Source organism: Bombus flavifrons, chromosome 4, assembly GCF_040668555.2.
Source record: "Bombus flavifrons isolate JBK064 chromosome 4, iyBomFlav1_principal, whole genome shotgun sequence".
Taxonomy (NCBI): domain Eukaryota; kingdom Metazoa; phylum Arthropoda; class Insecta; order Hymenoptera; family Apidae; genus Bombus; species Bombus flavifrons.
Genome location: NC_138445.1, coordinates 12,063,795 through 12,085,930, shown reverse-complemented (window position 1 = coordinate 12,085,930; position 22,136 = coordinate 12,063,795). Strand labels below are relative to the sequence as shown.

The following is a 22,136-nucleotide window of genomic DNA, read 5'->3' as shown; positions in this document are numbered from 1 at the left end:
TACAGCGATAGTTACAAGATACTTCCTAGTTAAAAGGGAAATTACTTGGTATTCCGGAAGAAAATCATCGACTAAACGTTGAGACCGTAGGTCGAGTGTTTATTTTTCACGCGATTAATCACGCAAGGATTCTCGGTTGCATCTTCGCTGTGAAAAAATCCGTGGTATCGAGGACGTGTGTCAAACACAGTGAAATTATCAGTGAGAGTATCAGCGTGGAGTAGAGTTCGTGGTCGGTGCACGAAAAATCAATAGTTTCCACTAAATAAATTTATCAGTTCGCCATCAAATTGCTGCCGCATTTCCTTCTCTGAAATAATATCTCGAAATATATATTTTTAACGAGTAGTGACGAGCTGAAAACTCCACGACGTGGTACTGTGCTCTAGGAAAATAGGAGAAATTCGCGAGGTGTCCCGGTAACGGAAGCGAAAAAGCTGGAAACAGAGCTCTGTCCTCCTGTGTTCTAGTTAACGTGTCACGAACTCTCCTCGTGTCCGACACGTATTCGCCTTATTTCGTTCGCTCGACGGGAAAAATACTTCGATAAGAAACGCGCGATTCATCGCGACTAAACGATCAAATCCCATCCAACCGTTTCATCCTTTTTTCTTTTCTTCGCTTCCATTTATGGAGCAGGAGGTGTAACGTCTACGATATAGCGACATCCTAAATCAAAGCATGGAGTAACTGGCGCGATGCGATGAAATTTACGACGTTCGAACGTTCTGCAACTAATTTTTAGAAATATACCGACTGGTTATCGACTAATTGGTTAAACAGAAAAAAAAGAAAGACGTGTCGTGATTTTTTAACGTATTTACGCGCAGAATTGACGCGTGTATGTCTGTGTGCAGAGACAGCGACGTTGTCGCGATACTCAAACGACGTGCGAACCGATTTGCAGACAGGTAGCGATTTAACTTGACTTCTCTGAGTTACCATTGGGATTCCTCTTTCGAAAACGCGCTATTTCAGCATTTTTAATGCCTCGTATCCTCCCTCCCATTGCACGTTATACCTTCAGAAGGAAGAACGAGACCCCGGTACTGCTACGTGGGGATGTACGTCGAGGTGGTGCAATTTACACCCCTGTGGAATATCCGAGAACATACGAGTTGTGAAACCGTTAGATCGTGTCGTTGCGTGACTGTTTGGAAACTCCAAGGTTTATGACAAGGTCTCGACTATTGAGCTAAGGAGAAGCGCTGCGATGACGTTAAAAATACATGGTACTGTAAGTCCGTTAAAATAACCCACGTACTATCTAAGCGCTGGCACGCAGATGCTCGTAGCGTTAAAATTCAGTTTCTCAAAAATGACGATTGTTGTCCGTGGCATAAGGCTGGCCTAACGGAACTCTTTGTTACATCGCGTTATAACATTCAACTGAAATAGATTTTCTTCTCTTTACCGGTATATATATTCAACATAGCCGAATACGACAGTTTATCTCGATTAACTTTCAATATTTCCTAGGATTTTTTACTCAGGTTTCTATGCATTTCGCTTAGAAATCGAATACGATTCCCTTGTCTGTTGATTATTTACGAGTACCGGGATATCGGAAGCTGGTTTACACTTGTGACTAGCCGTTGACCAAGTAGCTGACGGAAACAGCGTCCGTCCTGTGGTCAGTCAGCGGTCGGTAGTGGTCACTTTCTCCAAAATCATTTCTGGCCAACTACCTAACTTCCGTGAACGTGTATGGTCGTTGCCTTTCCAGTTTCACGCACAACCGCGTCCACTCTGGATCAATAGTACGAAATAATCTATGATCCAGCAGCTTCTCTTTGATATCACCGTCATCGAGACAGCCAATCGGGATGAAGCGGATTCGGAGCTTCGGTGGACGCAAAAAGGATTTTCCAGGAGGAATTTCCGTGATAAAAAGCGGGCAACATCGACGAACGAGTTCCATTGAGCGCGAAACATTTACGACAAGAAATGGTGCAAGTAAGAGGGATTTCAGCGATATTAAAAAAATGTTTATCGCAGAAACATCAAAGAAGGGATTGTAATAAAAGGAGGTAACGCAAGTGTACTTAAAAAACAAATTGAAACAACCGAAAGAAATGAAACGGATAGAAGAGACAGAAACAGCAAAGAGCAACAGAAGGGAATACCATCGATCGAAGAGCAAACCTGATAGAACTAGAAAAAGAAAAGAACGACATCGTTGATAAATGAAAATTCTGAGACTTTCTAGCACGAAACCGACATCGATATCTCCCAACTTTCAAACACGTCTATACATATGTCAGAAATCTGAGTATGGCAGCTTTTTAGGTGGAACGGGTTCGAGCTACAAAGTTGTCAATGCGAAAGTACGGCTCGATGCAAACTATGCATGATCTGTAGTCTGCAGCCTGGAGGTGGTTTTCTTATCCGCAGTTTCTCCTGCCGAGGAAAATAAGGAACGACGATCGAACCATTAAACCAAAGCTTCCCTTTTCACGGTCATAAATAAGGGTAGCTGTCGAAGTGTCGCTGCATTATCAGGGTATCTGTTCCCAGTGGTCGGACCGCGACGATTCATCACGATTTTATTCCATGCTTTCTAAGAGTCGTGCAACGCCACGAACCTCACGTTCCTGCTTGACTTTGGAGTTGTTCGAGGCGGGATTTATCGAGATTTTTCGATCGTTCTTTTACCGATTGTTCGTTTGAACGGCTACTCGGCCATTATCTTAAGAAAGTCACGAAATTAATCTGGCTTATAGCGACGAGAAAGTAGAGAATGGTGAAACCGTTGGCTCTAGGAGTCGGTTCGAGGAACGTCTTACGGTCACAGAATTTAATCTGGAATGTCTGACAGCCGGAGATGTACACTCTACGTGTCTAACTACAGAGGGCAGCGTGCAGAGCAAACCGTTCTCGATTACGGCGCCGGTTGAAAAAGTTAAAAAGAGGTGTGGAGTAAGTAGATGGAAGACAGCGTCGCGGAACCTCTGTCGTTTTACACACAAAGGCTGCGTCGCCCCCGTGGCATTGTCCGCGTTCGAGGTGGAGCTCATCTCCACCTTCGAACCCGCGCCGCGTGTTCTCTTTTTTCCACTGTCTCACGCCGGCCTCGGGAACAATCGGTGACACTTTGAACTGCATGAAGAGGCGCGAGCAGCGTTACAAAGCCCACTGGAACCAACGAACGAACGAAAGAAAGGAGAAGGTAGAATGACACTGTTCTTCCTCCAGCTTTCCACACGAAAAAAAAGAAGACTCTTCCCTCGTTGTTGTTGTTGTTGTCGTTGTTGGCAGGCAATGGCCACAAAGTGTCCGCTTGTATTTTTTCAACACACCTTGTTTTCCGCTAAGAGAGAAACAAACTCGTGAGTCGAAACAGCAAAACGGTGTTGTTGTTTCGCGAGTGGTAAAGCTACTCCGACCTTTTTCGCTGGGAAGCGCTCGAGAACCAGTGGATTCGCGTTTCACCGAGAAAGCACTGGATCAGCGGGTCTCGTATTTCGTTAATCGGTTAACGCTGCATCCGTGGGATAGCGGAGCAACGCGGAGATTAACGCAACCGAAGAACGGAGGAGGCGATCGAGAAGAGAGAAGAGGGCTTAGAGAGCCACGAGACGAGACGTGGGTTCGAATCGGAAGACGCTACCTGTTACACGCCATTTCCTCGCCGTTATTAGCGATACAGACAGAGGAGCATGCGATTTATAGCTGAAAGAATTTATAGCTGCAGATGGTGAATTATATCGAAACCGTTAACTCGCAGGCCACGGTTCGCGGAATCGGCGAACGCTTTTAAGAATTTACCTCGCGGTTTCTCCCGCGTCTCTCGTTCCATCCTCTCTCCGCCACTTTGCTTTCATCTTCGTGTCTCTACCTCTGGTTTAAATAATTCTACGAAACCAGGTACTCGCGTGTCGCCTTGCGGAGAAAGAAAGAGGAATATTAGTTTTTTAGACACCGAAGGTTGGAGGGTTTAGCCGGGTAAAAAAGAAGAATGGAAATTGGACGAGAAACCGATGCATTCTTAATCTTCGAGCAGAGCTCGGCGAACTTATGAATTTAAATCATCTCCCCACCGACGGCTCGTTTCTAAGCGGGTACTTCCGAGGTGGCGAGAAAAATAGTCGTATCATCGATCCCTGTCTCAGTGCGCATTCATCATCGGTCAGTTCTACCCGCGCCGAGACGCGGCTGCTCGCGTCTGCTGAAAGATTGAGGCAGGTCCTGCCAGTTCCAACGAGAGTGAAAACCAACCTCTTCTTACATTGTCCATCTTCGATCCATTTTAAACTGCGAGCTTCTTCCACAAATATCTCCAGTGGTTTACTCTACTTTTTCCAAACGAATCTTCTCCTTTGAATTGTAATCAATTAGAAGGCGAAGCATCTACTATCGACGCGACATCGTCACCATAAGTTTCCGTTGCTGTAAAACGGGACTCGTGTTTCATCCTCGAAGCGTCTCGAGATCGGTTAACGAGCGTATAACGGAAACGACCCCACTTTGAGTTAGATTCTCGCACGGAGTTGAGGATTACTTATTTAAGCAACGACCTTTCCCTTTTCCGTCTGTGCCGTCAATCGACAGACATCGATCAGGTCCTTCGTCTTTCATCGAACGCCTTCTTCGTTTCAAATTCTTTACTCCGGCTGGATATCAAATATTTAACAGGGGCTACTGCAAAGCGACGACGCGATCGCAACGCGAAATAACGAGTCCCCTGTCGATGACTGGTGAATATTTGACGATAAACAGCGACGGTATTCGCGTGCAACGATTAATGCGCCGATGGCTGAGAATCCGGAGCTCGTTTGCATTTCACAGGGATTGTATAATAATTCCAATATACCGGTCGATGATCGTAATTGAACGGCCTCTCTAGAAAAAGGATATTCAGCAGTCTTGCCTGGAGTCTACCTATTCGAGGACTACTTCATCCGCAGACGAGAGGACGCGTTCCAATTGTGGTTTTTACAGAGATCTCTCGGAGACCGATCTCGTACGATAATGACATCGATCGGGTATTTTATTTAATGCCAGGTGTCCGTGAAATTCTCAGGATGCCGTCCGACTTGGTTAAACCGCGACCATCGAGAATTCTCCTCCTCTCTTCTATCCATCCAGTCACCGATCTAAATGACATCCTTTCTCCATAACGAACACCTTTCACGCCGCTTTGCAAACAAAAACGATAATTTTCCGCTCGTTTAAATGTTTTCTTCAGCCACTCTTATCTGGTGTGTCATCGAGGTCCCGTGACGGTTTTATTTCGCCCGACGTCTCTTGCATCCCCGATTCGACCCAGCCGAGCGTCCATTAGCCGAATTAACGAAGAAACACGAGCGTGTTTCGCGCGAGAGGACGCTTTTGATAGCGGGGCGTTGGTTTTTCCGTAAATACGCGGGAAATATTTCGACGAGCACGCCAGTTTCGTGTCTCTCCGTCTGTTTCATCGACCGCGGCTGGCGTTCCCTGTTGCAAAATCGTTGCAAACTGCGGTACAAGCTCTCTAGTCATCGTCGATTCTGCGTAACCTGTGATTATTCGAAGCGTGCACAGGCATCACCGTCCCACGGATTATCATTTCTATTGGGGTGAACCGCGAGAGTGCTTGCTCTGTCAGTTTTCCGCTAAATCGTGTACACACGTTGTGCAAACAGGACCGCGTTCTACGATATCCCATTTTCGGCGAACACTCGCAGCGCGCTCTACCGTATCGTAGAACAAAAAAAGATCCCCATTTCAGGAAATCCACGGCTTAAGTCGTCACTTTGTTTGTCATACGTGAAAACGAATGAGAAAACAGCGTGGAAATTGCCAAGTTCTCAGCTGCCGGGCTTTTAGGGCGTCTACTATCCTGCCCGATCTTAATTAACTTCGATCTATTTGGTCGGTCGTGGTGGTTCACTCGCGTCTGCAATATCCTGGCAATATTCGTGACCCTTTCACCGGAATCCATCCTCGGCGATGGATCGAGCGGACGCCACGAACCTGCTGCCTGCTCGCATTCACGAGCCTAAAACGGACGATAATCGGGATGCACGTGGAAGGTATTCGCGTTTACAGTGTCCAAGTTCGTAATGGACGCGTGCAGGGGAGAGCGAACGGGCGAAACGCCGACGTTATCGCGACGAGATAACGTATTCACGTCGATGAATATTCAGGGAACGGGGGCAAATTTTGCGAACGCCTCCGTGTCGATTTCGTGTCATGCTGGGCTATGTGTACGGGGCTTAAGCTCCATCGTATGTCGAGCTATTTAGACCGCGACAGGCTCGGGAACGTGTCGTGGCAAGACGATAACGTTGCATAAGGCTGGGCGAGCAAGATCGACCGCTCTGACGATCGAGACAGTAGCTTCTGTTTCGTGCAAGTGGGAAAATTTGATGAATCGTGTTCGAAATAAAAATTATCCCTCGCGGTCTCTATGTCTCGCGATAGGAAAGTAGAAGAATCTTATTTATGAAAGTCACGAATTTATAATTCGTATCGCGTGTTTTTCATAAATCGTCAGAAATTCGGAAATGATGATGATATATTGTGTCCATATCAATTTGGATCAATTTGAACGTTTCAATCTTAATGAGAAACGCGTTTAGATGTTTATGATGCACAGGACCGAGGCGAGAGGTAGTAATTTCTCGAAAGATAGGGCTCGGATCTCGAAGCTGTGAGGAAAGTGTACGCGAGTTATCTTCCGGAACATAGCGCCACGCCATCTTCTCCGTGACGTTCAGACGAAAGTGGATGAAACCGTGGGACGTTGGTTTATCGAACTATCGAATCGACCTCTCTCCAATCGGCTCGGCCGCTTGAGATTCAACAACGATAGCCGCGAATATCGGACCGAAAGAGTAGCTTCTCTCGTCTAGTTTCGCGATAAGAAAACGATTAACGATTCTAGGGCGTATCATCGATTCCGTGGAAAGCCCTTCGTGTATTAATGCTCCGCTTCTTCTTCTCTCTCGTTTATGAAAAAAAAGCATTCTTGTCTGGAAAAGAATCCCTCGAACGTTTTAAATAGGTTCGAAGAAACGCGATGCCAAAGTTGGACAAAGATCTGGCGCAAATTAACAGCACCGAGTCACCGAGAGTCGAGGAATTGGAAAAGAAAGCCTCTCTTTCTCTCTTTCTTTCTTTCTCTCTCATCGGAGTTAATTTCCAAGAATCTCGGTACGATACTTGAGAAACAATCTACTAGGTCACGAAGGCCTCCGAGGTAATCGAAGATCGAAATAAACCACTTCTGTTTCTTAGTTTCTCGTGAGCTGATTTTTGTTGCGTGCTTCCTGCTTTCCTCGAAGCGATATCGGGAGAAAATGAGAGCGCCGTCAAAGAATAGAACGGGAAAGAAAATTAGGTGCAGACTATGAATTACCGGTACAGAGAATTTGCCGCGTGTTTATACGCGTACGATACTCGTTAATCGACATTCGAGCCAAGCATAATATAACCGGGCAAAATCAAGCTCTGCATGATTAATTTAGCGTAACAGCTTGGTGGGGTGGGGCTCAACCATGTAAGTAACGTACATACTCGGTGCGCCAGTAAAAACATCCCCTCGAAACTCCATCCAAAGACAACTTAGGTTTCCGTGTTATAACAAACCGACTGCCAATTCCACGTTCTCTTGCCTACAAAGCGAACCTCTCTGCCACTCGGAACATGTAGTTTGAAGGAATCTCGGGACACACCCCTGTTAACGAGAAAATTCATTTATCGACGAGAGCTCGAACGAGCTTAGTCGGAGGCCGCAGGCGTCGATCCGTGGAAATACTTTCATTCCCGCGGTGACACGCGTCTCGAGCAGAGGGGCCTCTGTAATCACGCCCCGATTTTTCCCCTCGAGTCAGCCGCAAATTAAATAAGACAAACCCCGTTAGGGGAGCGTTCGCTCTGTCATATGGTAGATTCGCTTCTTCTCGCGTTTCTCGTCATGCAACAGGCCTTCGAATACGTGGTGAGTGTGGCCTGTGGCAAACGTTCGAACAGTGTTTGGTGCGTTTTTAGGTCGTAAGGTTCGAGGACGATACGCTTCTTAATCGTTCTTTCGTTTATTTTTAAAGAAACGATTATAGATCAACGGGATACCGAGACGGTGTTGCTTAATCGTTTCCGACTCATGCTCATTCCCATTGTTTCTCGAATGCACGAACAGCCGCCACCGCTTCCCTCGATCGATTTCGGATACGGCTAAACTCGAGTTACGCGCCGCTAAATTTCCACTCGGCCGGAGAATCCGTCCTCTCGGAAGCGTAGATTCCTCGCTCCTCCCTGTGCTCGCTACGTTTTGCAAATTTGACTATGCGAGAACGAGACTGGAATGTAGGATTCGGCGGTTGAAAAATATCCGATTGATCGGGGTTTGATTAACGAGCGCGGAATTGGACGAGCACGCGGAGAACGATTTCAGGTTTATTTCCCATTTTCGATACCATCCCTGAAACCGTCTCTTTTCCAATGTCTCTTAATCAAAGCACGCTGTTCCTTTCGCTCGTAACTTTAATCCACGCCACTAATCAGATCCGCGGAACAGGCGGGAAAAATCAAAGGGACGCCGTTCGCAGAACACCCTTTTCATCCGAAGGAACAGAATTTTCGCCACGAGGCCAGTTTTCAGTAACGTCGACCTGTTTGAACGCTTGTAATAGAATAAAGGCAGAAGCAGAGTGTTCCCGGAGCAGGGATAGACTGACCTAATGAAAAATTTACGATCAAGCATTCTCTGAGAAGAAACGGGAGAAAGAGGAAGTAAAGCCTGGTGAATACAACCTCCCCGTTTCCTCCCCTCTTCCGACGCTTTTACTCAACGGGAAAGACACTGGAAAGTGGTCGCTCTAGCATTTTCAACCCCGTTGCCGTCTGCAATTCTTCGCAATTCCCGGCAATTTCTCATTCTGCTTTGCGATTGCTTTACATATTAGTCATACCGTGGATCGTGTGAAAAGTTGGCCTCGACGGAAGATTCTTCTATCGAGGGGAAAGTTGGTCGGTAATTCATACATGAAATAAAGTCAGAATAAATAAGACGCTTGTTCAATTTTAATGACTGGCAAGGGAATTAAAGAGAACCGCGATGCTCTATTAATCCAGTGACCCACAAACCTCTTAATTTATTGTGTACTTATAACGCGAAAGTCGACGAATTAATTAGGAAAAAAGATGTGCTCGTGAAGGAACGCGAAATAAATGTAAAAGCGCACGATTTTCGTTGGTCCTTGTTAACTTTGGCTAACGTCGTTGACTTCACGGTTCAGGCAGATTACAGGAATAAAGGAATCCTCGACACGTTATCCAGCTTTATGTGAAACTCGAAGCTCGCTGCGCGTCCCACCCCATCCTTCTCGTACGTACGCTTTCAGAATCGAACGTAGAGACTCTTGGTAACCATAGAGAGATGCACAGAGAGGCGCATACGGAGTTGGCGAACTGTATACAATTGACGAAGCTACGCGTCCAATCGATGCCCATTGCCCTTTTCCCTTTGCGGGCGGCAGAAGCCCGGTTATAATTAACAAGAGTTGCATTACGGATATCGCTCCTTGCAAACCGAAACTCGATTTACGTACGAAATGCGGTTCCAGACTTGCACAGCTCGACTTCAAGATGTAAATAAGCATTTCGTTCCATTTCTTTTCTTTTCTCTTTCTCTTTTCTATTCTTTATTCCCATCTGACGCGTATTTAAAAAGCTTTTCGGCCTCGTTGGAGCCTGCAAACCCATTCGCGAATAATCGCTCCATCTGACTGACAAACAGCGATACCTTTCGCAATTATCCTTCGTATACGGTTCTATAAAATTAACGAAGTTCATCGTACTCTTCTGCTGGCATATTCACGATCGGCGGATAGGTTTTCTCCAGCGAATTATTTTTACGTTACGGTGGGAGAGGAAACACGAAATAACGGTAAGCGATTACAATGAGACCCAGTGATGAGTTCAAGAGAAAACGGACGCTCTGACAGTTAGCTCGCGTTTTAATTGGCAACCGTAATGAAATCTAACGCGTGAGCACCGAATTCTAGAAGCGTTCAACTCTGGATCCTCGTTACGCCATGCAATCGTTAATTATCTTTGACAGTTGGCTGTATTCGATGACCCGCTGACAGTCTCTCCGCGTCAAAAAGTTACCCCAAAGTTACCCTCTCGCAACCGGTTAACGCTCGTTGGTACGATGTTATTCTAGAGGCAGTAGATTCGAGGAGAAACGATTCCAGCGAGCAACAAGCCTCGACGAAGAAAAAGGGAAACCTGTGAAAGTGTAACGCGAGCGAACGACGAATTAACGGCGGCTGAAAAAACGTGCTTTGCAATTAATCGCGGAATTAACGAGTTTTCCGAGGAGCCGATGGGACCGCGACGCGCGAACTTTAATTGCAAATCGGAAGAAAATCGCGCGCCACCGAAAGAAGGAAAGAACCAAGTTCGCGAACGTTGAGCAAAGAGGAAAAAGTGGTAGCGAGTTTCGAGGATAGCCACGCGTCGGGAGGACAATCGAACGAAAATAATCGCGAAACCGTGCCAAGGCACGATGCTGGCGTGCGTTTATCCGGCGGAGAACTTCAAGTCGAAAGCCGTGACGGTGAAGCTCCGGCACGGCCGATCCAAGAGAAAACCGAAGCTGCTGTCCGTGAAGGAGAAACCGGCAGACGGCAAGCAGCCGGAATGCGACAACACCCGTAAGCTCGAGAACGAGGTAAGCTCTCGCTTCGTATTCCAACCCCTTGCTGCCATCGACCACGAGCTATTACCGACTACACTTCTCTCTCCCTACCTACTTTCATCCTCTCCGATTCTCTATTTGTTACGTGCGAGTTTCTTCCCGTTCCGCCGTTATCTTAGAAAGACATCACAGCCACGAGAAACTTCAATTATCGGTTTTATTGTTATTTTATCGCTGTGCAACCTGGACAGTGTATTCTTGACTTTTACGAAGACAAGGCCGCGAAGAAAAGAAAAAAAGTAACGGAAGGTAATTTCATGGAGAGATAGATCTCGTTAAACCTGCACGATCCTCCATCGGGATCGTTATCTCTGTCGCCACTGTCCCGCGGAATTTTTTCCCATTTTACGTGCTCGCCGTCCTCCATCCAATAAATAAATCAGCCATTTATCTCGCACGGAGGACGTTCATTACTTCCTCGCGATAAAACGTGGCCGCGCTCGGAGAAGGCGGGCTAAGAAGAGGGAACGCGTCATAGTTCACAGGGACTGCATCGGTTGGTTGATCGAATAAATAATAGTTACGGCCACTTAAACTGCCGCGAGATAACTTTGTAAGGCGGAGGCAGCTGGGATTATTTCGATGAAATTCCCTTGTTATTTATGCCTTCTCACCGGCAAAATGTCTCTTCGTCGGTGAATTTCCTTAATTACCACCCCCCTCATCCCAGTACCGTGCGCCGCTTCGTACCAGAGTATCTGACCGCTTATCACCGATGTTTATTTAGCCGTGTTTACCAAAATTATTACAAATTTCCTATCTCCAGATCTACGTACGTGAATCAGTACGATGATAAATAAACGCTGTGTAGGGTAAGGAGACACCACTGAATTGGATACTGATCTTCCTATATTGGTAATTATTGTCGTTGGTGATTGCGCTTTGATGATTCCCACGCAACAATCGCCATATGTACACCTGGGGATCGTAACGACATGCGTGGTCCGTTTCCGCGAACGTTTTAACTTTCGTAATCCGTTTCGACGGGGTGCTACTCGTCGCGTCGCTATCGAGCGCGAAAAAGGAAAAAGAGAAAGAGAACGAAACGTTCGAACATAACGGCAAAAATAATTCCTTTCGATGGTACGAATGCCAATAGTCGAAGTCCTACAAAATCGTCCGGGTTCTCGAGAAACATGCCGCTAAAATTCTCAACGAGAAGCTGTTGATATAGTCGCGCATCGTTCCATCGTGTCCGCGTTCCACGCGATTCAATCGCGCGCTCGTTTGCTGACCGTTACGGACAAATGCTTTCGAAAAAGTTACAGTATAGTCGTTGGCAGTGTCGTGTTGCGCGATAATCGTCGGGAATTGTCCGTTGGCTCGATTTTCTCTCCAATACCTCTTCCCTCCCCCTGCTCGTCTCTTTTTAAATGTCACTGTTCCATTTCTCGCGGCTCGTTCGTTTGCTCTCCAAACGAAAATGGCGCGGTTTGCACTAAAAATTCGACGTTTAAACGGCTACCCGAACGAGTCTATAGTCGTTGTGAAAATTTCACTTTAAGGAACGTTCCGGAGCAAACAACGCGCCAGATATTCTTCTTCGTTCTCGACTTTATTCGACTGTGGCAGAGGCAGCTGCCGCCGTTTCTCGTACACAAGGCGAATTTACTCCTTGGAAGCCGGAGCTTCGTCTGGAAATAGGGCAATTCGTTCGGTTCGAAGGATTTTCCCGGTAAACGATTCGCGACGGGTGAATTTCCGAGCCACCCGTTAGACCGTGATTGCCGGACTCGCGTTTAACCCCGACCTCCGGCCGAAATGAGAAAGGTCAATATGCCGCTCATTTGAAGAGGCTTAGCTCTGGTAATGCTCGACCGGTTTCGTTGCTGGCCATGTTTTTACTGGAAACCCTTGATGGATGCCCACGCCGGACTGAAACCACTCCTTTGGTCGTTGATTCTCTTTATTCCCTGATTCTCGTCGAGAAGCAATCAGACCGTTCACCAAAATTTGGATAACGAGAATATGACGCTATATTTACATCTGCTTATCTCATGCTCTGTTATCAGTGATCGTGTCAGATAGAAAGCGACAATTCGGCGCCCCACGCGTTCAAAACGCGATCTCTTTCGTTTAACACGGTTGATGAATCTTCTTAGAGCCATATTTCTTCTATCAATTAATCCTAATGTTAGTCCATTCCGTGTATTATTTATCTCGTAATTCGTATTTCTTTCACATGTACAGATTATGTTTACGTTAGTCTTATACTCTCAGGTTATTCATCTTCGTATTTATTTCTAGTCAAGTACATTTCGCCGACCAAACGTATAAATAAACGATTAGAGAAGCAACAAGGTAGAGACAGGCAGAACGTTGTCTCCGTGGAACGTATTATCACTATTTATCTTATTTACGAGCGCACCTTTGTGGCCATTAACGATTAATAAGACACATAACGAGAATGTACGAAAAACGAAATAGGAGAATACGACAAGCAGATTTACAAACGTAAATAACAGTATCCATACATTTTCAGCATACATCGTTCAATTACAGCGTAGTACAGTGAAATTAACTTCAACTCGAATTAATATGATACAGTGTATGTTAGAACCAAGTCCTTAGCTTGCAATATCGTAACTGGCGATGCAAATTAATATCTTTGATAAAACAAAGAAAATCCTGACGATGCTTTTTACGATTTAGACGCGTCTGAATTTCGTTTGGAAGGGCAAATTTAATTTTTTTTTATTAGAAAACGTTGCTACAATTTAGAAGACGATCTACGGACAGAACGTAGTTACAGTAATTGTCCGTATTCGGCTCATTTTTAGCTGCAAGATGACAGTGTTATCAGTTCAACGTGCCTTCGTGGAATGTAATATCGAGCGCCGTTGAAACATTTGAAATCGTCGCACGCGAGAATCGAGCGAATCCATTCTCGCAAAGAGGCAATTCGACCGAATATTATTTGCAAACGGAATATCCAAAGATCGCGACTTCCTGTTTGTCGTTCATAAAGCTCCCTTTGAGGAACACGTTAGATAGAAACGGCGAATGATATCGAGAATTCCGTGGGACGTGTCTCTACGACGCTGTCTCGTTTCGAATCGAGAAAGGATTGGCCGGAGCTTCTACCGCCTAGAGTGCTGCAAGTCTCCGAAAATTATACGTAAGTGTCTTCCTTCCTTGCTTCGAGGCTGCCTGTTCAATGTCCTATCGCAGAAGACGCAATCTGCTCAAAGTGGAATCTCGCGAACAGGCTGGAACAACGAGCCTTGAAACGCCGCTGGGCCAGAATAATCGAGCGCTGTAAAAAGATTAACGAGGCCCCGCTGGTGTATAAAAATACGATTTTTTAACCGAAACACCAAGAAGAAAGAGAAAAATGGGAAACTATGTGCCACGAAGCGCAACGAGTTTGAAAATTTTCGACGCGGATCCACACGGTTTGTACAGAGATAGAATTTTCATGTTCGGAGGCGTGTAGAGCGATAGAGAGAGCGAAATCTCTTCGCCTAGAACGATTCGATAGCGTGGCAGATAGAACGTCGCTTCGAAGGAAAATCGTCGAACGTGGAACGAAACGAGACGAAAGAAAAAATCTCCTTCGAAGATAAATCCGCCGTTGGAAAGCGGCGTTAACGAAGATAGCGAGAGCTGGACGGATGGAAAACGTTCGTCTCGAAAGATCCGTTCGCACAGCTGTTTGGTTATCAACCGCGTTGATTTTGCACAACGCAGATGGTAGGCGTGAAGATACAATTTGCTTTTGAAAATCGCGTATGTCCGTGATCGAATCGATTCGTTTTCATTTGCAAAATAGAAAGCGTGAATTACCCGTTCGTGGCGATAATGAAAATTAAGTTGTTCGTAACTGAAAGGAAAATGGGGCTGATGAGCCGTGCGATCGAGCCATTAATAGTCGAGGACTCGCTTTTACTTCTAAATAACTACATGACTCGCAGAGTTATAGAACATCCGGTCACGTCTTCGAAACTCAGTTAAACCTCGTCTAACAAAGGTATTCGCCGGCCTGAAGATAATAAAATATTCTTTCGTCCATGGAGAAAATCACTCGCAGCGAGCCAGCGTCGTTAAATCGCCTGCAAAGGATGCCGAAATGAGCAAATTCAGCGAAATTTCTGTACACTTGAAACACAATGCGGCCGACGAGATAGCTCGGAGGTGTTCCTTTCCGAGCGTACAGGATAATAACAGGGCAGTCGCATCGCGTGTCCCTTCGAATCGCACTTGTTCGAGCTTCACGCGCGAAAAACGCGGCACGCTCGGAGGCATGCCAGCTCCTTCGCAGGGAATTCTTTTCCCTGGATCAGTGACCGCGGTTCTGTCTATTTACGAGCCGACGGTGCCGTTGAAACGCGGGAAAAATTTGTGGCTTTCGAAGCGAAAATCCCTCGCTCGCAGCTGCACCGGGGGTGTTTGATATTTATTCACCCTCCTGCTACCTTATCGCGCGATTTATTGCCCACTGCAGCCTCCATTCCGATCTTTTTTCTTCCTCGATAGCGGTTCCAACGAATAAGTAGACCGCTGTAAATTAGATGTTTTTCAAAAAGAGGCAAGACAAACGTTCGTTTTATATCAATATGGAGGCAGGATCTCGGAGATTCGACGATCAAGTCGATCGTGATAGAGTTTGAAGGAGAGTAAGCAGGACTAAGAACGGGCGGCGGATAACTTTCGTGGTTATCAAAGTGCAAAGTAATCGAATTCGGATTAACGGAGGGTATCGTCGGGACAGCGGCATCGAGAAAATTGAATTGTCGGTTAACGAGCGGAGAAGTTTCCTCGATTTTCCGTTCGCCGGTGATCCTTTGCATTAAAGATTACTTCTAACTTGAACTAGAGAGGAAAGGAGAAGCCTCCGTCCGCCATTTTCACCAAGGACTAAGCTAATAAAGGGGAGGAACACGAGGTGGAACGACGAGCAACGCCTCGATCGTACGACGACGTCGATCAATTCCACTGCTAATAACCGGCTTCTCTGGCGTTAATGATGTCACGATGAACGTGTGGTGAAACAAAAGCCCACGTAACCTACAGCCTTTCCTTGTTTAACGACGATTCTCGATGAATTTGACTATCGGGAATGAAGCTTATCGATATTATATTTCAGTGTTAGATGAACGCGGACGTTTCGCTTGGATCAACATTCTCTGTGGAGAAATCGGATGATGTTCAATGATGCGATAAAGGAGCACGATAAAAGAGGACTTTAATAAGGATTATAAATCGTACAGCTGCTCCGGTGCGGCGGGTTCGAAATCGGTCGTTTCGGGAATTAATGCTCGTAGCAACCTACGTAATAGATATTAATACGCTGGCAGATGATGAACAGAGAATTAGAGAAGATATTGATTTCGACTAAACAGCGTTAAAAGGAACTCGCGCTGTTGGATATAATCTGGGTTAGTCCGACGTCGCGCTCCACTTTCGCTTCAATTCGCTCGATCTATCGACGAACTTTTATTCGACTGACCGGCGAATCGTTCGTTAAGGAGAACGCATCGAGAGAAATTGAAATTCGAATGGAACGGTGCGCGTGCAATCTGATTCTGTAGAATTGGGAGAAGTTTAATTGCGACATTGTGGGTTCGCTACTTGAACGAACGAAACGGAACGAAGGAGTAACTGCGACGGAGACTTTGTACAGATGGTAAATGGAATTTTAGTTATCCGGGTGATTTTCGTTATTGGAATTATCTCCCGCGATATTTAAAAAAAGAAGAGATTTCCACGTTGAATTATTTTCTTGCTTATTCGGTCATAATTGTACGGATTTACGGGCAAACAGAAATCGCGAGTCGAAGAGCTCGCGAAATCCGTCACTGGGAAATGCAGCGAACGCGATACGCGAGAATCAGCGACAGACACGTTCAGCTCCTTTTCGTTGACGTACGAAGGTTACTGGGAGTCCTTGTCGCTGTGGAATTCGAAGGGCCAGGTCGACCTTGGGATTCTACTTGGTATCGGCGGCCGGTCCTTTCCAGATGGTACACGAGGTCAAGCAAAAAGAACCGCGAACGCTCCTCCAGTCCGGACCTACCACTCTTCGTCTCGCTTTTTCTTTTCTCCGCCACGTTACGCCTCTCCTCGGACACCGGCCCCCTTCCGTTTTTCCATTTGTTTCTGCTACCCGCGAAATCGCGTAATCCTCCCGGTTTCTCCTCCTCTCGTTCGTCTTTCTCTTCGTCCTCGTCTTCCTCCACGGGTTCTTCTTCCTCTCTTTCTACCTCCTCTTCGTTGCACTCTGACTCGCCGTTGCGAAATGGCAGCCTGACATTTAGACCGTTCGGCCTCCCGTGACATCCAACGAGATTTTATTGTGCAACCTCGAGTATCGTTGCCTTTAATCGAGATGAATTTCGAACCAAAGGCGGTACGTTAAATTTGGCGGATCTGGTATCAGCGTCATTTGTATTTATAGAGGCGAGAAATCCTACAAGCTGTGGTTAAAGAATAAAGTCCCTCGTAATCAATGGATTTCTATCTCAGTCACTGGTTTCTAAATCGGCCCTTGACTTTCTGATTACGAGATACCATTCCGGAGGAACATTTACAAACGAACAACTAAATTTTAAGTTAATTCGATGTTTTCCACAATTGTCCGAAGAAAATCCCAGTATAGAGAAGAAAATGCAGGACTAGTTTCGCCTTCTCTGCTGCAGATATTTGTAACCGCTTTTCCTCATGTACTCTTAATCCTGTTTCAGTTACCAGTGGGCGGGGGTGGTGCTGTGCTGGTGCTCAGCGAGCTTGAAAGCATGGCAGCCAGGCAACAGCGGGAAATTGCCCAGCAAAGGCGCCTCCTGGAGCAGAGAGAGGCCCGTCTAGCCGTGCTTCGAGGCGCACAGGTGAGAGAGAACCACTTCTTCCAACCTAAATACGGAAATCGTTCTGGAAATTGCTCGACAAAGCTCCAGTAATATTCCCTCGGTCTTGGCCGGCTCCCGATGCGTTCACCTTCCGCTCGTCGATGAGCCCGGCTTCCGGTTGCGACTCAACCTCACCGCTCAAACACACCGCCGTCTTTTCGTTTTCGTCTCTGTATCCTCCTATCTTCGACATTTTTCTACGCGCGATTGAATTCAAATATAAAATTTGTAAAAGACAAAACAGATGGGAGACGATAGTCTGGAAGATTTGTAAAATTTTATCGACTAAAATTAGGATGGATTCGTCCTTAGCGTCTCGACTACGGTTCGTTCGGAAAACAAAGCATCTTCGAGACAAAAAAAAAAAAGAAAGAAACAAAAAGGATCATTTGGTCATTTCGAAAGTTTATGACGTTTTCAAGACCGAAAACTCCTAGGAAGATACAAAAATATCGAACGAACATGGCCAAACAAGATCTCGATTCTATAAAAATACATTACCTTTGAGTTTTGCTAAAATTTGGCCGCAAACTTTTCGAAAAACCTATTACTTAGAAATATTTATAAAATGACAAAATAAATACGTTCTTTAGATATAGAGAATAGAGTGGTAATTTTCTCGGTTATGTCCGACGTTAACCAATTACCTTAAAGGTAGTCGCGGAAGTACTGCCGAGTCGGATCCAAAGTAACTAACTAAAAGAACACCGTGTTCAACGTCACTGTTCTTCCCGTTCGGCAGGATTCGATGTTTAGCTGTTTACAGCTGGCGAACGACGATAAAACGGATCGTAAAGAACCTTCGTTTCCCGTGATATAAAATCTTGGAATGATCCTGTGACTTTCATCGGCTGCTGCTAGTCCCCGCTGGTCTCGCGACGACCAGGGACTCTTCGGTGGACCAGCCAAGCATCCGCGTCATGAATAATTCAAAGTAATAATAGGCTGGCAAACAATTTATGCCTATTATCGACGAAATAACTGTCCATTCTGTTCGGCCTCGTCATCTCGAAGACGATCGAGCCGTCTCCAGCTCGTTGCCCACCAGCGTCGAGCGGTTTCCTCGCGATTCCGCGCGATTCATGCGCCACTCGCCACCGGAAGATCTATCACGCGCACCGTAATAAAGCATAATCACCGCGCGAAGCACCAGGGAGCTTCGTAATTCTCGATTAGGAGGTAAACGCGTTTTGTCCTCGGCCGTCCACCTCTCACGGCTATTGTAACCGCTCTCGCATGGAATCTCGCTGCGATGCTGCGCGTTTTACGACGCTCAGGTGGATTTCGTGGATGAGAAACGTTCAACGTGCTGGCGTTATGATTGAACTTAATGTTTATTAAAGCTAATGCGACGATAATGAAGATACGGCAGACTACGCGTGCGTCGTAGCGATAGAAATTCAACGCGACGCGAATAGACAGACTTGCGGGCACAGGACGCTGCGTTTTGAATATCTTTTGGACACCGGATTGCTACGAGCATTGCTTCTAATATAGTATAGCTACTTTCTAGAGGTTTTAGAAGTCGCCAAAGCCGAAAATGCGGCCCATTTTTTCATGGAAATAAGTCGCAAAAAATTTCGGTCAACCTGTTGATACGCGACGTCTTCGTGCATTTTGACGATACCTTTTATGAAATTTGATACTCTTGAATTACTGTATAACTTGCTCTTTATGCGTTTGAATCGCAAGTAATGGATTAGGTTTGGGTTATTTTTTATATTCCAGTCTTACTCGGGTTTCAATGGTTAAGACTCTCGTCGATCGAATATTTATAAGAGCGAATTTTCAGAACCGTTCATTTTCGTGAGGAAGTTCGTTTTAGACTTCAGCGACCTAAAATACCCTGGAAAAGACGTATTCGGATCAAAAATTCTGCATTCCGTATACTATACTATATCCTGAGTAAGTGACGTGCTGACATCATCTGTTACATCACCAATGACGCATAGAACGACGCGCGTGCAATTTGTGCGTGCAGAAGATGCCTGCTGCGACAGAACGCGTCATCGGAAGTCACGGCACCTCCGCACACCATGACAAGGATTTTCATACCGTTGCTGGATTCCTCGCTGACGTCGTCAGGGATTACGCCAGTATATCTTCTGCGATGGCCACCGTATTTTTCCTTCCCTTTCATATAGTTGATTCAGGGTATCGTAACGGTTCGTACGCGTCACGAGACTCGCAATTCAAGTAGCTCGAAGGGAATAATTTCTGGGGTTGAAAAATACCGAAGAACACCTGCTCTGATCGAGTAAATAATTAGCAGGTTTCTATCGTTCGAAATGCGCAATAGCGAGCAAAGGGCAACCGGCAATTACATCCATCCAGCATTGTCAGTCTCCTCGAAAATGCCTAGTTAAACAGCCGGTTGTCGTCGCGCGAGGTTCGATGGTAATTCGCGTGAAAGAAATCCGAAGGCCAGGTGTTCCTGCGGGAACGCCAGCGATTCGTCGTTGATGAATTCGCGATCGTGCGAGCGTCTTTCGCGTGGATCGAAATCGGACGCGGTTGACTCGAGAACGAAGAAGACAAGATAGAGTAGAAGTTAGTAGATGTACCTACCGTTAGTCTGGCATTGATAGCCATGACCTTGACCCTGTGTAAGAAGAATCCGACTACAGACGTTTGAAGCGAAGAAACGCGAGAGATCGATAGAGCTCGGCGATTATGTCGCAAAATGACGCGTCATGTAACGAAGACGTTACTCGGTTTCTATACTACGATTCCTCGATTCGTTTTCATCGCAACACAATTGCGAATCACGCTGTGTAGAATAAACTGCGTTCTCCTTTTGTCGTTATTATTCGTCGGCAACTATCGATAGTTTACAACTACAACGGACACGCGATAATTTTAAATACAATAGAACAAGGTCTGTCAACGTCGGTCGATGGAACAATGGCGCGAAATAGCGGTATCGAAGAGGCCGCTATAGGGATGGAGGCGTTCAAATCACCGATTGAACTCGATCCGCTTAGCGCGCGATTTTAATCAAGCCGCGTCCTCTCGACTCCCTTGCAGCCTCTCGCGGGTTGGTTAAGCGCGTAGCACGCTGAATTCTTCGTCGAGGGCGACGGTTCCTTGTCTCGTGTGCTTAGCACTCGACGGCCGTGTAACGAGCTCCTTCTTCTACGATATTAACGAGATTAAGAGCCTCTACTGCGCTCCGCATCCACTTCGTGTCGTTAGCTGGCGTCGGTCTAATCTTCCAACCGTTACTCTCAACAACGAGCCCTGACACTTTGTTAGATCGCGTGCAAAAGTCTTGAAAAATATCAAAGCTAGAGAGAAGACTAGCAGGATGGCACAGCAGCAAGAGGATTCCGCTCGCTCCGCTGATTGAAGTATACAATTACGATTAACGATGCGACTATCTCAGCCAATAACACGCTATTGCCAAAAACACGTATTACAAGACAAATCTACGTTTTTATGAACGCAGCTAAAAATTGAATCCAAACAGAGGTCCTTTCGCTTGGATACCAAATATTTAATATTGCGTATTTAAATTACTGTACTTTGAACGTTCTATTTATATGCATGACGTTTCGTAAGAGGATTCGCTTCAGCAATGGCCAGGAGACACAAAAGTAACGAAAAGAATTCATACGAACGTGTGACCTATCTGATCTTCTTTCCAAGTTATGACCACTTCTGTGTTATCATAATCCGCGACAGCTTATCTTCATAGAAAGTGCTCGAAGTGACCACCCTCGGTTTGTATGCTTTCAGTCGTCGCGTCAAAGAATCTGGCAATCTCTCCAAAATTCCAGGTGGATGTCGAATAATACAGACCGAGGATAACCATTTCGAGCACGTTCTACGAGGCTAAGCTATCGCGGATTTTCGTAACGCAAAAGTAGCTATAGCTTTGAAATACGGCCAAATAGGACACCTGTTCATACGAACTCTTTTCATTATTTTCGTATACTCTGTTCACTCCTGGTGCGGGCCCCACGTGTTATGAAACATCCTGTATTTTCGAATACTACGAGCATTCTGTCCATTTTTGTTAAATCTTCCATAAGCAGTTGAAAGCCCGCGGTCCAGCAACTGATCGGGCCAGCGTTCCTTTCAACTCTGCACAGTATCAAAGAAGCATGGCGGAAGTTGGCAGCTCTTTCAACCCCGATTTCTTGTCTCCCATTTCTCCCGTTTCCACCCTCTAATACGAAGAGCTCATCAGTCATCCCGATAAAATCGAGCCGAAAAATCCCACGATACACATGGAGCCTCGTGTCACTTGCAACGCGCCAGCTTCACGAACGATTCGAAGTAATACCGGGTAGACGGCGACAGGACTCAGCCAGGATTTTCTAGGACTTGAAAGCCTTAATCCTCGGTGTCATGGCTCTATTCCTGGGACGAGACGAGACGAGCTCGATACCAAAGATAGTGTGGGTCGCGGATCCCTCCATCCGGTATCGCTTTAACATTGACGGGCGAGCTGCTTTTGCTCGTAAGCTCGGGGACTTTTTAACGGTTGACAATACGCGCCATAGAACGTTCTAGTACTAGCAAGCATCCAGGCGAATCTTACTTTCTACGCGAAAAGGTTGACGATAATTTTAGTGGACGATTCTCTGGTGGATTACCGG

At 46.0% G+C, this 22,136-nt stretch overlaps 1 protein-coding gene across 8 annotated transcripts in view; it reads left to right on the top strand.

Moving 5' to 3' along the window:
* The window catches only part of LOC138179220 (apoptosis-stimulating of p53 protein 1), a 107,114-nt gene that overhangs the window by 61,429 nt on the left and 23,549 nt on the right, over positions 1-22,136 (top strand). For 4 of the 8 annotated variants that reach the window (XM_069111806.1, XM_069111801.1, XM_069111800.1 and 1 more), the window contains one exon: positions 17,371-17,511. In XM_069111806.1, the coding sequence (XP_068967907.1) occupies positions 17,371-17,511 (141 nt within the window). Of the gene's footprint in view, positions 1-10,150; positions 10,661-16,294; positions 16,314-17,370; positions 17,512-22,136 lie in introns of those variants that run through there. The other 4 variants (XM_069111804.1, XM_069111803.1, XM_069111802.1 and 1 more) reach the window with 2 other exon arrangements.